The following is a 14,772-nucleotide window of genomic DNA, read 5'->3' on the forward strand; positions in this document are numbered from 1 at the left end:
GGATAAGTGGTTCATTTTCAACCAAAACAAGTAGCAGTCTTTATCCACACACCTTAGTACGGTGGCACTAACGAGTTACGAGCTGCGAAACGGAATCATCAGATAAAATGCGGGTTCCCTGTGGCCATCGCTACATCTCGTCATTACTTAAATGCAAAAAGACCTGTTTATCCAGGACTTCTTTTTCTGTAAAGTAACGTTACATACTGTCTGAATCACACTTTTCAAGAGTGGTCAAACGGCACAGTTGTCCACCACCTTTGGAAAAAGAGAAGCACAGGCCGAAGCTGCGATGAGGCCATGCATGGTCGTGCCGCAAGCTGTAGCCATGGGCTATAGGTAAAGCCTATGTGGAAACAAGCCACTACAGTGAGGTAGCAGCTACGGACGCTGGCGCAGTCCGTAGCCGGCCGCTCGACCACTCTAGAAAAGTGTGGTTCAGACTGTCTCGTGTATCAAAGAAAGGGGATCTTTCGCATAAACGGCGTCAATAAAGTACTCTTTGCTGAAAGTCGTTTTTGATTAACCAGCCCGCCTGCTTTTTATTATATTGCCATAGCAATTATATGGACACTGCAACCCAATGTTTTCCACTGTTGTTGCCGTGAGCTTGTGTATATATTTAGGCATATGCACGCTATACGCTTTGCCATGCTACATGACATGCGGTATATGCGGGTTATACTGCCCCACCATTCTATCACTATGCTAGATTTTACATTCGCGACAGAATGATTCCTCAGAACTTTGAGAATGGGAGCTGAAAAACAAATGTCATAAGACAAAACACCCACAGCGCGTGCCTTTTATCTTCTCATTCTTCAATAATAAAAGCGCAAACAATAACAGAAGTGAAACCTGAAAGTGACATCATTTTATTAGCACGGCTGTGCACAACCTCCGGGATAGGCTCAGCAGAGGTTTGAAATATACACGATACGGAAAAGTGGTGGTAAAGTCGCTAAGGAAGACTTTGGCTTTTATTAATAAATAGATGAAGTTGTCCGATGCCAGGATTCAAGCAGAGAAGCCCTAGCACAACAATTCGTTTTTACTTAGTCAGCCTACGTTTACTTAAATTCATACTAATTAGTCAGTCTACGTTTACTTCAATTCATACGACTTAGTCAGCCTGCGTTTACTTCAATTCATACTGCCGCCAGCGCTACGAGTCTCACACTTCGTTTAATATTCTAACATGTTTGCTATCGCGTTCATTGCTTCGCCCTTATGGCGAAACTGTTCCATATTTTAGAGGTTAGAATCGTTCAAATTGTGCCGACATCCCGGTAGCAATATCTTCCAGGACGTCTGCGAGCGCTAGGATTGTTGCTGCTGTGCGTAGGCATGAAAAATCATTTTCTCAGTTAAGAAGGCCACCTACTGTTGGCTAATCTTGTGCATCATCACCACCTTTACAGATTGCAAAAAATTCTTCACCTTGCAGCGAACTTCGCTAATGAGTTTTACTTCAAGCTCCAGACCTTTTGCAAAAAGTTATGGAAGGCGACAAAAGTGGTCTCTTTTGAAAGCCAATGACGAGATTTTTGCAGTGATATATTAAAATTACTTACTGTTGAATAGACGTACAAGAGTTATCATCCAAGTGTGTTAACTTAGTGCTGTATGAACGCTTTGTATAAATTTCTATGGCATAACGAAATTTGGTCCAAAGCTAACTCCATGCTGTGAAAGGAAGCTTTAGCTCAATGGCTTTTATCTAAATACAGTGAACTCTCACTTGAGTGAACTTCAAGGGACCGAAGGAAATAGTTCACATAACTGAAAGTTCGCTAAACTGAATATTCACTAGACCAACATAAAACATGGCATACAAAGTCAAAAGCTTGAAGTGCAATTCGTGGAGCAAGAGACATGACATGCATAGTGTTAGAAATGTGTGAAATGGAATTTGTACACATCAACAAGTACAAGGTTCATAACAGTTATAATGCTGCCTTTCTCACTTAGAAAAAAATCTGTAATCTTCTGCACTTGTACTTTTAAAGCACAGGAAGTAACAAAACTGTCCAAGAAGTCAATTGCCGTTGTTACTTAAAACTGGAAGGCTGAACGGAGCCGATGAAAAACACACCACGTGGGTCGTTTGTGTGCTCACGCGGAACCGACGAGACTAGAAAGAAAGAGACGGGACGACCGCGCCAAGACTAGCCAGTCAGAAAAAAACACACACCACGTGGTTTGTGATGTGACAGATCGCCGCTTTGCTCTGGCGACGTTGTAAGCGCCAGCGATGTTGCTTTGTTCATGGCCTCCGAGATTACATGCTTGCTCATTTTGTGCAGGCAATCTCGGAGGCTATGCCTCGTTGCCGTTCGTTCTCCGCGCCGCTGCTTTGCCCTAGGGACGCTGTAGGGCCAGCGACGTTACATTGCCGTTGGAGCGGCGGTTTGATGAGGGCGGGCATCGGTCGCGTCTGCAGTGCAAAGCGCAGAACTTCGTTGAACTGATCGTAAAAATAAGCCTTGGTCCTCTGAGCGAGTTCGTTAAACTGAAATATTCACTCTTCCGAAATTCGTTTAAGTGAAACATTTTTGCATAAAATCTATAAGAAAACTGCCGGGGATTTTTAAAAAGTTCGTTATTCTGAAATATTCGATAAACCGACGTTCGTACAACTGAGAGTTTAGTGCACATGGGAACGGATAAATTTTCTTTCTCGGCAACCGCTGCACTTATAGCGATGAAGCTCTGTGTAATAAAAAGAAAAAAAAGTTAGAAATTAGTGATTGTTGAAAGCAGAATTGTTATTTAGGCCTCAACATTAGGCAGTAAACTTGTTGAATAAAGGTTATTGAAAACCACAAAACACCAAAAAACGAAACTCAGTTTCACAACTCCATACTGAGCAATGAAAAATAATATCGCAATTCAGGAGACTACACCTAGTAATGCATCTAAAGAGAACAAAGCTTTTGTAATATACATCCCTTTGAAATACGATACTCAGGATCAACTAATACGTGGGTAAACGTAGGTACTTTGTGAAGAAATGTCGTACACATTGTAACAAATTGACGTAAGCTGTAAATTATTGTGTGAACTTCCTCCGCTTGAGCTACTGTAATATATCCAATTTAGAAAACTGTTACTTATGTTTTTTCTTAGTGTGTAGTTATGGATTTGATATCTGCATGCTTACATGCTTACTTCTTAAAATTGGCTGACTATTCTTGCAAATATTAAGGGGCCTCAGTAAAACGTTACTTGCTACAATGAGTAGTATTTAACTTTATCTCTCAATGGAGAACATTTCACTCAAGTCAGTCATGTTGTTGTGCAATAAAGCGTTTCTACGCATTACGTTCACCAAATTCCGAGCAGGCATCATGGGCCTCGGCGGCGAGCTATAGCTTCCTCTTAAAACCGTGCTCAGAAGAATGAATGCACAAGCGTACCTGGCAGCGAACGCGAAGGCGGTGGTGAAGCCGCGCACGACCACGGAAGCGTTGACGGCGATGGATCCGTGGGGGCGCGTCATACGCAACGTGCAGCTGAGCACGCCCACGAAAGCGCCCAGGCTTACGAAGAAGAGAAGGCGGGCCGTGTGCTCCACCGAGTGCCTGCGCCGGCCCAGCACCGCCAGCATGGTCCACATGAGGCTGGAGCCCAGCATCAGCGTGATGCGCTGCGTTGCGTCAGCGTGACAGGGCGTGAGGCGAATCAATTTGAGTTGATGATCACCGCAATCGTAATACACTGCCCTGACACACGCGTACACGCATTCGTTTGAAGACGCAGACTGCAGTGAAGAAAACCGCAATTTAAACGCGTTTGGTTCTTTTTGAACGAAATGTCCACAACAAGAACGTGAAACGCCTACACTCCGCATCAATATAAAATGCCACAGTTAATCGGTAATGAAACAGAGGTACTCACAAACGCAGTTCGGAACCTTATTCATTGCTATTTGCTATGAAGCATAGCGTTTCTTAATAAATACGCAAGAGAGAAATGTGGCGCTAGTGCCTACGGGGGCTCTCCTGAGCGTGCCTCAACCTACATGGGAATCATGGGAAGTACATACTTCGGATTCGGATTCGGATTGTCTTCGATCTTTAGACCGGCTGCGTTTGATTAAGGCGCAGTAAACGAAGCTATACTCAAATATTATCCCGTAAAATTGAATTTTATTTCTGCAGTGTCTTATATGACGCGCAACACGGTACGTAAACTTTGTATGACTGAGATTGAAGCAGGTTTTGCTATGGTTTACACCAGGACACACCAGGGTATGCATTCTTGTGCAATTCTGTTCCCGATCTTGCGCCAGAGTATAATTATTTATTTGTTTTTACAACAGCAATAACAACCGTGCCTGTACTTATATATAAATACTCATGAAGTAATAATGGGAATAAAAAATTTTATTATGAGAAAGTGGTGCGCCCTTGAGAGGAATGCTACAAGTGTCGTCTACTACGACGCCTGCTCGCTGCGAACGCGAGATTTTTCTCTCAGACGACAGGCACTTAATTGTGAACTCCCTCGCTCTTTCGAAAGGCTACGTCGCCTGTCACCATTGCTGAACGTCTTCAAGTACATTTATGCACATCTGCTGCACTGCTAGCAGGGATGCTTGAGGCCTCCTACGAGTATACTTCATTTTATTTTACGTTGACGCACGGCTTCCGAAGCTTTACGGCATGGCTTTGCACTTGCCCATTTTCCAACACCAGGAAGCAGCAACCTTTCCTACCACAAGTAAGTTTGTGCTCTTAAAGTCCTAAAACACGCATTTCATTCAGCACCTAGCACGTAATTCATAATGAAACCCTCAATAAAATTTGATTGTCAAGCGACAATTGTACAACTGTCTAGGTCTTGTATCAGTAGTGCCTCTTTTTCCTATTCTGAAGTTTCATAAAGCACGTAACGTTACAGCGCCAACCTAACACACATAACAAACCAAGGTCCAAACGGTGAAAACATGTTCTTTCAATGTATACGATACCATCGCTTACTCGTGAGGGCTTCGACACCACACCGGGACACAAACATCGTCCCAGCCGCTGGCCCAGCGCGCTATCGCCACTTCGAGCAACAGAACAAAGGCAGACAGCTTTCCGTTGCACTGTCCCGCTACATGTTATAGCAATTGCGCTTTGAGCGAAACCAAAACTACCAAAAATGCCTGTAGACTCGTTCGCCAGTCAACAGAATGCCAATCCGTAGCCTGTACATCCCATCATTCCCATGATGGTTGAACGATCGCCGCGCCAGATTTTACCTCTAGTTATACTGATATGAAACTCAATGGTATGAAGTTTGCTATGTGCTACGAGTTTTAGTTGGTTATGTGCTATTTGCTATAATCAGAAGTGCACAAACAGGCACGAGGGAATGAGATTTAAAACGTCGGCAGCGTTGGACACTGTTTATGCGGACTTCATATTATTCGCCCATGTTCTATGTCTATTGCAAAAAAAAGACAGAAAATAGGTCGAGCTTTTTGCCGACTCTTCCCTGAACCTCTTGTTTGCATATAGCAACAAACAGCAGTGGGAGCACACCACAGAACATGGTTGCAAGCAGCGGGTATGCCTGCAGCTATGCTGTGAAGCGAGCAGTCTCGTTTTGCCATGCCGTTACAAAGGTGGCGGTCTGCGCTCTACTGCAACTCGTTACACGGCGCTTGACATTTCTAATATCCTCTCATCATCAGTGAATTTTTATGTACATTGAAAGACGAAGGCCTCCCCCAGCGATGCCCAGTTACCCATGTCTGGTGCTAGCTGATTATGTACTTGCACATGCAAATATTACAGAGAAGCTGTTTATGTCTCAGAGTTTCGTGGATTTTTCGTGTCAGTCAACAAATCTGGCTGTGCAAAAACTAAGCTGTCGAATTTAATGTAAAATCGCTTCATTCTATGCAAGAGCTTATGCGTCTCATCACTTGAATATGCATCTTCAGTAGATTAGTTATAAATAGACACCATTTTCAGGGATCTGTAGACTTTCAGGTAGATATTATTTTTTTGCTTGCTTAGGGAATATGAGCCATTGCTTAAGAGGGCATGAGCCATCCATTGTCTTAAGGGAGGGAGAAATTTCCCTTTGTGTAGGCATAGACATGCTTACGCGTTTAATGGTACACACATACAGGTGGTATAAAAATGTGTGTGCGTACATATCGTCGCGATGACCACCGATCAGGAGAAGTAATGTGTTCATACCTTTGTGCGAAATTCTATGTCACCTCTGTGTCGAGTGCTGAACAGCTTGGGTGGTAATTCATCTGGCTCACGGTTTTTCTTAATTTCATCACACCCCCGAATTTTCTGTGGTATTTGACTACGCTTCCCTTCTCTTGGCACCAACTCTGCAACTCCAGTGGCCCGCCGGCTGTCTGCCCTTACATGGCCTGCCCAGCTCCACTTCTTTTCTGTTAATGTGAACAAGCATGTCGGCTATCGCGGTTTGCTCCCTGATCCCCACCGCTCTCTTCCTGTCTCTTAACGACATGCCCGGCATTTTTCGTTTCATCGCTATTTGCGTCGTCCTTAACTTGGCTTCGAGTTTCTTTATTAACCTCCAAGGTTCTGCCCCGTACATTAGCACTAGTAGAATGCAATGATAGTGCACTTTTTTTTTCGATGACAGAGGTTAGCTACCACTCAGGATAATATCCTGAAGTTTTCTTTAAAAGGCATGGCACATCTGAACCTATTTATCGTTAAGCAAGCGGAGGGATTCATGTTCTTCAACCAGCGGCCACAACTCAAAGCTCGCGCCCGTGAACAAAACGTAGTACGCCACCCAGTAAAAGCACGACAGTACGCAAACAATACGTGTGAATAGACATCTGCCTGTTTGCAAAGAGCGCGACGTCACTACGAATGCACCCCCCCTCCCTCGTCTGCCCCACCTTCAAAGTGGGAACTGGTTGACAAAAAACGTTATGCGACATGTTCTTGCTGCTCCAGAAATCGTATATCCACTGCCGCGATTGTAATTTCGGCATATTGCTATTTCTTGAAGTGATGGCATCTGTGAACACTGCTTAGAAAGTATAATCATCCCTGCTTTACCGGCACAGCCACGTAGCGTTGTTGTTGAGTGCACGGTTCTGTTAAGTTAGCATGTAGTGTTTTCGTAATCATGCACGTCTTCGGTAGAGCTAAGAGCCACATGAAATTATTACTATTCGAAAGGGAACATTTCATCACAGAAGATGCACATTTTGATTGTGCCGAAGTGATACCGCACTTAAACACTGGCCTTCAGCCAAAAACTTTTATTGTATTGTCATGAAGGTACTAATTTGCGCCCTATTTACACTGTAGTGTTAAACGAGCTACAGGAGTAACTACTTCTAAACTATGAGCCATACCCATCACGGCGGCGCCTGAATTCAGACGAGGCAGGAATGCAAAAACACTTGCTACCGTGCTTTAAGAGCATGGTAAGAAAACCCACATGGTCAAAATTCATGCGGAGCCTTCCCTTACAGTGTCCGCCATAAACCGCTGTGCAACTAAGGGATGTTAAACACTATAATTTAATTTTATTTGTTAGCCATGGTCATGTGAACGTACAAAGCAAAAGTGCACACAATCCGCTGGGCAGCACCTTCGCTGTAGCTGATGCCTCCAGATTGTCAGGTGCCTCCCTTTGCTGCTTTTAACTTTAAAAGACACAATTTTTGTATGTTTAGTGCATCATCCCAGCATAAAGTTTGTGCCGTAGAGGTAAGTATAACAAGAAAGGGAAAGAAATAGAGTTTTTAATGACTTAAGACCCATCGGATCTGCGCTAAAACGCGATAATTTCAGCTGTTTCTATATTGTGCATTCCCCGTGGTGGAGGTTACACTCGGAGCTTTGGCAGTGATCAGAACACGCTACGAGCTCTTTCGTAGTGTTAATTTGCAGTCGATAAACTATGTTGAAATAATTTTTTTTTCTTTTTTTTCCAGCGCACAGCGCAGAGGGCACTGACAGACATGCGCTCACTAATCATCGCGTCTCATTCTTTGTTGCATGTTCAAAAATTACGTGTCCTAAAGTTTTGTCGGCGCCTGATGACTACGAGTGGCCTCTTACACGCAACAGGCGTCCACAGCCTCTTTCTTCTCTCTCTCTCTCTCTCTCTCAAATACGCACACACACACATGCACACACCCACACGCACGCACGCACAACGTCCGCTTCCCTACGCATAGATGAGCCGTAATCGCCATTGTTTTTCGTCGCACACTTTCCCTCACCACAACAAACGTGGTACACTGCCATGGAAAATGATATTCTTCATTGCGCAATTCATCACAGACAACCACGTGGCTCAAGTTCGCAAGCAAAAAAAAATTCTAGCGTCACCAGATTTTCATCACGCAGTTTACCACACATCGATGTTCTCCGACACAAAATACAGCTAATCTGGCTAACAAAAGAATTGTGGAGGATCACGTAAAAGAAGAAAAAAAAAAGCGCCTTCACGTGGCGCCCACCTACGCCATACAATGTGCTACTGCACCAAACAGAAAGCCGGCGGCGGCTTTGATTTGCCAATCAGGATCCCTGCACGTGTACCGGCGCACAGTACGCTGTGACGTCGTTGCGGCGGCATGACGTACCCCAGGAGAGGCCAAGTGACGTATCAGCACTTTTGCAACTTTCACTTGAAATATACTAAATATACGAGAACGTTGCACACCGAACAATGCAATTGGAAAGAGTCACGATTGAGAGTAAACTATCCTCGCACTATTTACGTACTTCCGCAGAGTTACTTGGGATGAGAAGAAGTACTAATCCAGAGATTTTTGAGTGGCGCCTTCTCGTGTATGACGTCAATGGGAGGACTCCGCCGCCGCACCGCGCGCGCACGCTCGCTACTTGGAGGCGACTTGAAGCTGACTGCCGACCTCCTCTGCTCGAGTTTTCAAAATGTCAGTCTACAGGTTTGCTCGGACCAACATGTCCGAAGTGTACCAGGACACTATTCCCTGCAAAATCAGCGGAGTAGTCATCGTCACCACGCTCACTGTGGGTTGCTCGTGGTCTCGTCTGCTAGTTATCAGTGTGTACACGTGCTCAACATTGGTTTCTCGCCGTTGCTGTTCGGTTTCATGGCGCACTCATCATAGTTCGTCGACCCTTTTTAGAAATGAACTGCGGGATTTCGCATTCAGCCGTGGTCCCTGTGCTGTAATAGTCTGTTTCTCTGACCAGCACATGCTGCGTGCTCGGTCGCCCACTCCGCTTGTCACAGACATTCCATTTTTGTTGCTGCTCAACGAGTTAAGCGTATAATGAAAGAAGTTTGACGCAATTACAGGAAACTATGTGGTCACTGCGGTACGTGAATGCGTGCACTGCTTTAGCGGCATTGCAGTAAAATGTCGTCTGGAACGTCTGATGAAAGCACGGACAAAATTAGTTGCAAAACACAATTATATTGTCTTGTGCTGCAGTATTGACCTACGGATCATATTTAATCAAAATGAATTACTTCCAAAGTGACACAGCTAGCCCCTGTATGTTAATCGGCTTAGGGTAACCCTTTCTTTCCTCGCTCCTGCCGAGGTTAGCGTGTACGGGGCTGCGGGAGAGGACACCGAGGTATCCTAGCAGCCGCCGGGGAAGAATGCCCCTCCTCCCTCGCCGGACCCCCCTGCCTCGCGCGCCACCGGAGAGGGCATGCATCCGCGACGCGTTCCTCGCTCACGTGCGCGACGCTCCGTCTCCCCCGCTAGGCTCCACCCACCCTCGCCGCGTCGCTATGCTGCGCAATGGCATTTTCATGCTCTGCTTTCACTCTCTCGCCGCGCTCTCCCCCCGCTCGGCGAAGCTGCGCAGGTCAAGAGAAACCCATGGAGCTTCTAACAGCTTCACTGTAAAAGTCACTACCCCCCTCTTTGGCATGGAACTCTGCAGTGCTAGCGCGCAACGCATTACTCCTGCACGTGTATGCATCACCCGCGTAGTCATAGAAGACGTTTCCTGCATCATCGAGTTTTATGCGAAGCATATTAACGTAGGTTTCGGGCCTTCGCGCGACGCCCGGCGGTGGCCACCATTGACCTTCAAGTGACTTTCAAGTAGGTCACGTGACATGACGTCACGTGATGACGCCACACCGGCTGCAGATGGGGCCTCATATCGCGCCATCGGTCGCCTCCCGGCGGTGGCCGCCATTGACCGTCAAGTGACCTTCAAGTAGGTCACGTGACATGACGTCACGTGATGACGTCACACCGGCTGCAGATGGGATTCATATCGCGCCGTCGGACGTCGCCCGGCGGAGACCTCCACGCTTCGGTTCGCGCCGTCGCGCGCGACGCGGCGGCGGCGCCACCATCGCTGCATCACGTGATATGTGACGTCACGCCAGGGATGAAGCGGCGCGCGCCCACCGTCGCGTCAGTCTCTGTGCCCGCAACCGCGCCAGCGTCTTTGCGCCGGGCGATTATGCGGTCAAGATGCTTCCAAACGCTAAGGATACGCTAAGGTTAAGCCCAGTGGATGCTTCGCATCCACTGGGCTTAACCTTGATAACCCTCCAATTTTTTTTTGTGTGCCATCCTGTTCTCGCGATCCCATCCTTGGGTGAGCCTTCCCGTCATGTCATAGTGCAATCATCGATGGTTCTCGCACGCAAGTGGCCCTTTCGACGTCATGCGACTCACCAGCGGACGGAGGCGATCACGGTGTTTGCAAAGTCTTCGTTGATTCTGATACTGATTTACCTCTGGAGATGTCTGTGCTTGTCACGCTATCGTGTACTGCCATGCTAGACTCCACCATGGCTTCTTATCTTTCCCGTTCGCTATCATCAGTGTTATGGGAGAATACGCTTTGATACCCATATCTAATCCGCACCAGTGTCCAGTGACCATCCTGCGAGGTGAGACCTTATAATATGTGTAAGTTGTCACGTGTATTAAAAATCTTGACGTTCACAACGGCACCACCCGTTTACATCTTTACGCCATAAATTCTGGCTCAACAACGCCTTCAGCCGTTTTCGACTGCGGCGATGCCACCATACGCAATCTCATCGCACCCAACTTCTTACCATCCTTAACGTGTTGGTATCTTCGTTCGACTGCCATCCACCATCCTTGGGTCGCACGATAAGTGCCTCTCATATCATTGGCACTGGTTCACATGCCCCTTGCAATAGCGTCCGTATTGCGTTTCACCAGGGGAGCGCCGACTTACCACGGAAGAAGTGGACGGCATGCTGCAGAGCAGCGTCATGGAACCTTTTGAAAGTCCTTGGTCATTACCTGTCGTTCTACTGCTCAAGAAATATGGCTCCATTCGATTTTGTATTGATTAACGCTGCCTTAACAAATATACAAGAAAAAGCGTTTACCCACTGCCTTGGACCAACGACGCTCTTGATTGTCTGCAAGGTCCACAACACTTCTCATCTTTAGATCTCCGTTCTGGCTATTGGCAGGTTCCAATGGCTGAGGCTGACCGCCCAAAGACAGCTTCCATCCCTCCAGATAGCCTGTGCGAGTTTAACGTTATGCCATTCGTGCTCTGCGATACACCCGCTGCGGTGTAGCGCATGACTGATACCACCCTTCGCGACCACGAGTGGAACACTTGTTTATATTACTTGGGTGGCATGGTTGTTTTCTCAAGGAATTTGCGACACATCTCGTCCATCGGCATGACATCGTAACATCTCTCACTTCACCTGGCCTACTGCTCAACCTGAAGAAGTGCCATTTCGTTGCCTGAAAATTAGCTCGCTTGGTTCACGTTGTCTCGAAAGGCGGCATCCTTCCCGATCGCGACAAGCTTAGCGCAGTCGCCGATTTTCTAAAGCTCACACTTATCAAGGTCCTGCGAAGTTTCATAGACCTGCTCTTATTTTCGTCGCTGTGTCCCGAAATACGCTTTTATCACCGCGCCATATTCTGCCGAGCTGACGCTTCTAAGTGCACTACAATTCCATATGTTGCCCGATAGGCTGAAGATTCACGCCAGCTGGCTTACTCGCTGGCTAGCTAAGATACAGGGCATCAGAAAACACGATGTGACAGTCATCAGGTGACACCCAGCTTCCCTGCCGGTCCGATTGTTTGACTTTGGATACCACATCACACCCCTAGCCTTCCTTCTAATTACTTGCGCGGTACCACGGTCCGTACCGTATCATCGAGGCCACCTTACCTGTGAACTATATTGTTGAGCCAGTCACCCCATCGCCGGAACTTCGTTGCCGGGGTCGCGAGAGAGTGAATGTTAACCGCTTAAAGCCATATTACGAGCCCCGCACCTTGTCTGCTCTCTGAGACGCCAGGATGGCTCCGTTTTCAACCCGGCGCCAATGTAATGAAGCAGACGCTCTTCGGGGTTCCACTTGCATCGCAGAGATGATGACGACAACCCGTGCGGTGGTTCGGACAGACCTCGTGCGGTTCGCTGCTGCTAGGCTGCTGTTAGATTTATTACCGCTTGTGTGAGTAAACTTCATTACAGATGGAAGAAAGTAAAATTCTTGTCTACGTGCGGGGATTGAGCAAGAAGCTACGCATGAATCGACGATGCAGAGGAAGGAAAGATTCTATTTTGAGCTTTGCGCTCTGTGCTCTTAGGTGGATATTTCATTTTCTGTTTTCGCGGAAACGGGCGTTTAGTGCATCCAGGCCCTGGTCAGACCCGCTGCCAAGAACAAAGGCCGCACCTGTATGGACGAGCTGTCCATGATGGCGGCCACCGTGGCCGGCATGGTGACCGTCATAGTGGTGGGCTCGTGGGTGCGCGGCCGAAACGAGGCGAGCAGCCGCACCCAGCGACGCCACGTAGTCTGCGACGCCGAAGTCGTGGCAGACGGAGCCGCCGCGGGTCCCCGTGGCGAGGACGACCATGGGCTGAGTACTTGGTGCTCGCCGTCCTCGGATTTCATAGCGAAGTCTGTTGTTCTTCTTGATGTTAATGTTGATGATTCCTTTTGCATGTGACACAAATTTGCTGTAGGGGTTACGCAATGAATCGGGTGGTATTTTAATAAGTGAAGAGAGAGAGAGAGAGCGAAGTAAATAAAAGTTTATTAGTGAACCAGAAAAGACACAGACTTTCTCTCTTCGCTTTCAGGTGGGCGGCTGGCTAATTCCAGGAATCCGTGAGCTGCAATCCATGAGCGAACCAAAAAATGGCCAGGCTTAGCTTGGTTAAGCCAAGAATGCGTTGCATATTGCGCGCGTTGCGTATTGCGCTGTCCGTGACTACCATTTGGGTAATTTTTTTTTTTGTCGCGTATGTAGCTTCGCAAATTTTCTCAGATTCATGACCTAACCAAGATACCCACACCGACGCTTCAAGTCAGAAATGATGATGATGATTTTCCTATATTATGGCGCATACCAAGGGGGACAGGCTACGTATCGGGCTCCAGGAGGCAGCTTCAGGAAATTCTTATTTCAAGAGGACAAACGTAATTAAAGTGAAAAAGAGCAGTAGTTCTTCCTCTTCTTCACGATATAAAAGACAGTTCACTCCATATGTGCCATCGTAATGATGATGCCCCTATAGGTTGTGGGCCCTACCAAATATGTGGGATTCGCCAGGATGCGTGTGGCACCTGATGATTTTACTTTATGGTGTCTTTGTTTTACTATTGTCTATTGCACTCTGGGCATCGGGTATTACGGATAGGAATGCTTGGTGAGACATTACTTCCTGTGTGAAACAAAATGGCTACTGTGGTAGTTTCTTTGAGTTAGGATTTCGCCATTTCTCTTCAATGTTTTCTTTACATGGATTTCTTTAAAGTCCTAGTTCTTTACTATAGCAGTCCTTTATCAAGGAATCCTTAACGTCTAATTGATAGAGTGAGTTAGTTTCTATTCCCAATCACGCATAATTTTTACTTGTTGGCATCTCTCTTATTGCGTGTTTTTTTGTTCGTTCCCATGACGCAGCTTTTATTTTCACGGTTTGTTCGGGCCACCCGGTTCTAAGCCTCTACCACAGTGGAACCATGGCTGCGCACCACTGTTCAATGCCATATTATTTATTAAAGCAAAGACATAAAGAGCTTTCTTTTAAACATTGATGAAACACTCTGGTTTAGAACGTTACTGTCTACGGGCGCTGTTTATAGATGAACGTAAAACCTATAGTAGTCACAGCCATGCTATTTTGCTAAAAAAGGCTTGTGGGCTGGGTAGCCGCAGTTTTTACAGCTTCTGGAAAACAGGAAATGGCCAATATTAACCTTTGCTGTTCCACCCCCACGACACCATGTATCTTACTTAGTTTATTCCCAAGTGGTCCAAGGCACGAATGACACAGTTCTTGTATCCAGTGCATCGCGGTAATCAGGTTTGTTTGTGAACTTCATTTCGAAATTTGAACATGTCACCACTCAGCCAATAACTTGGTCTACATTAAAATAATTGACGTTAAAGTAAGGAACGACTTATTTGCTTCGTGATTGGCCTGAGAAAAGTTCTGCCGCATCAATACAGCAATCAACAGCTTGTGATAATTAAGTAATTTGAGCATATTGAGTGGCGTCATTTTGTCTCCGTCACCACCTGCTCAAGTGATGACGTCATGGCCCGCGAAAAATTCGGCGTAGCACCTGGTTCTCCGCACATGTACCTTGTGGGCTTAGAGCCCTGCTCCCCATGCGACTTTTGTTAAATACCTCGGACTTCATACTGATAGCACTCATGGGCGAGGTTCATCTTCCTCTACGGCGCCGATTTGTTCGCGAGGTTTTCGACAGTGCTTGTACAGCTGATAAGATTAGTCACTGATAAACTTAACAACCTCGTCG

At 46.6% G+C, this 14,772-nt stretch overlaps 1 protein-coding gene across 1 annotated transcript in view; it reads right to left on the bottom strand.

Moving 5' to 3' along the window:
- Window positions 1–12,899, bottom strand: part of LOC129383006 (uncharacterized) — a 29,334-nt gene extending 16,435 nt beyond the window's left edge. The window contains exons 1-2 of the mRNA XM_055067197.1: window positions 12,673–12,899; window positions 3,420–3,649 (exon numbers count right to left, since the gene is read on the bottom strand). Of these exons, the coding sequence (XP_054923172.1) occupies window positions 3,420–3,649; window positions 12,673–12,856 (414 nt within the window). The 5' untranslated portion in view covers window positions 12,857–12,899. The remainder of the gene's footprint in view (window positions 1–3,419; window positions 3,650–12,672) is intronic.
- Window positions 12,900–14,772: the final 1,873 nt, after the last annotated feature.

The sequence above is a fragment of the Dermacentor andersoni genome, chromosome 3 (genome assembly GCF_023375885.2).
Source record: "Dermacentor andersoni chromosome 3, qqDerAnde1_hic_scaffold, whole genome shotgun sequence".
Taxonomy (NCBI): domain Eukaryota; kingdom Metazoa; phylum Arthropoda; class Arachnida; order Ixodida; family Ixodidae; genus Dermacentor; species Dermacentor andersoni.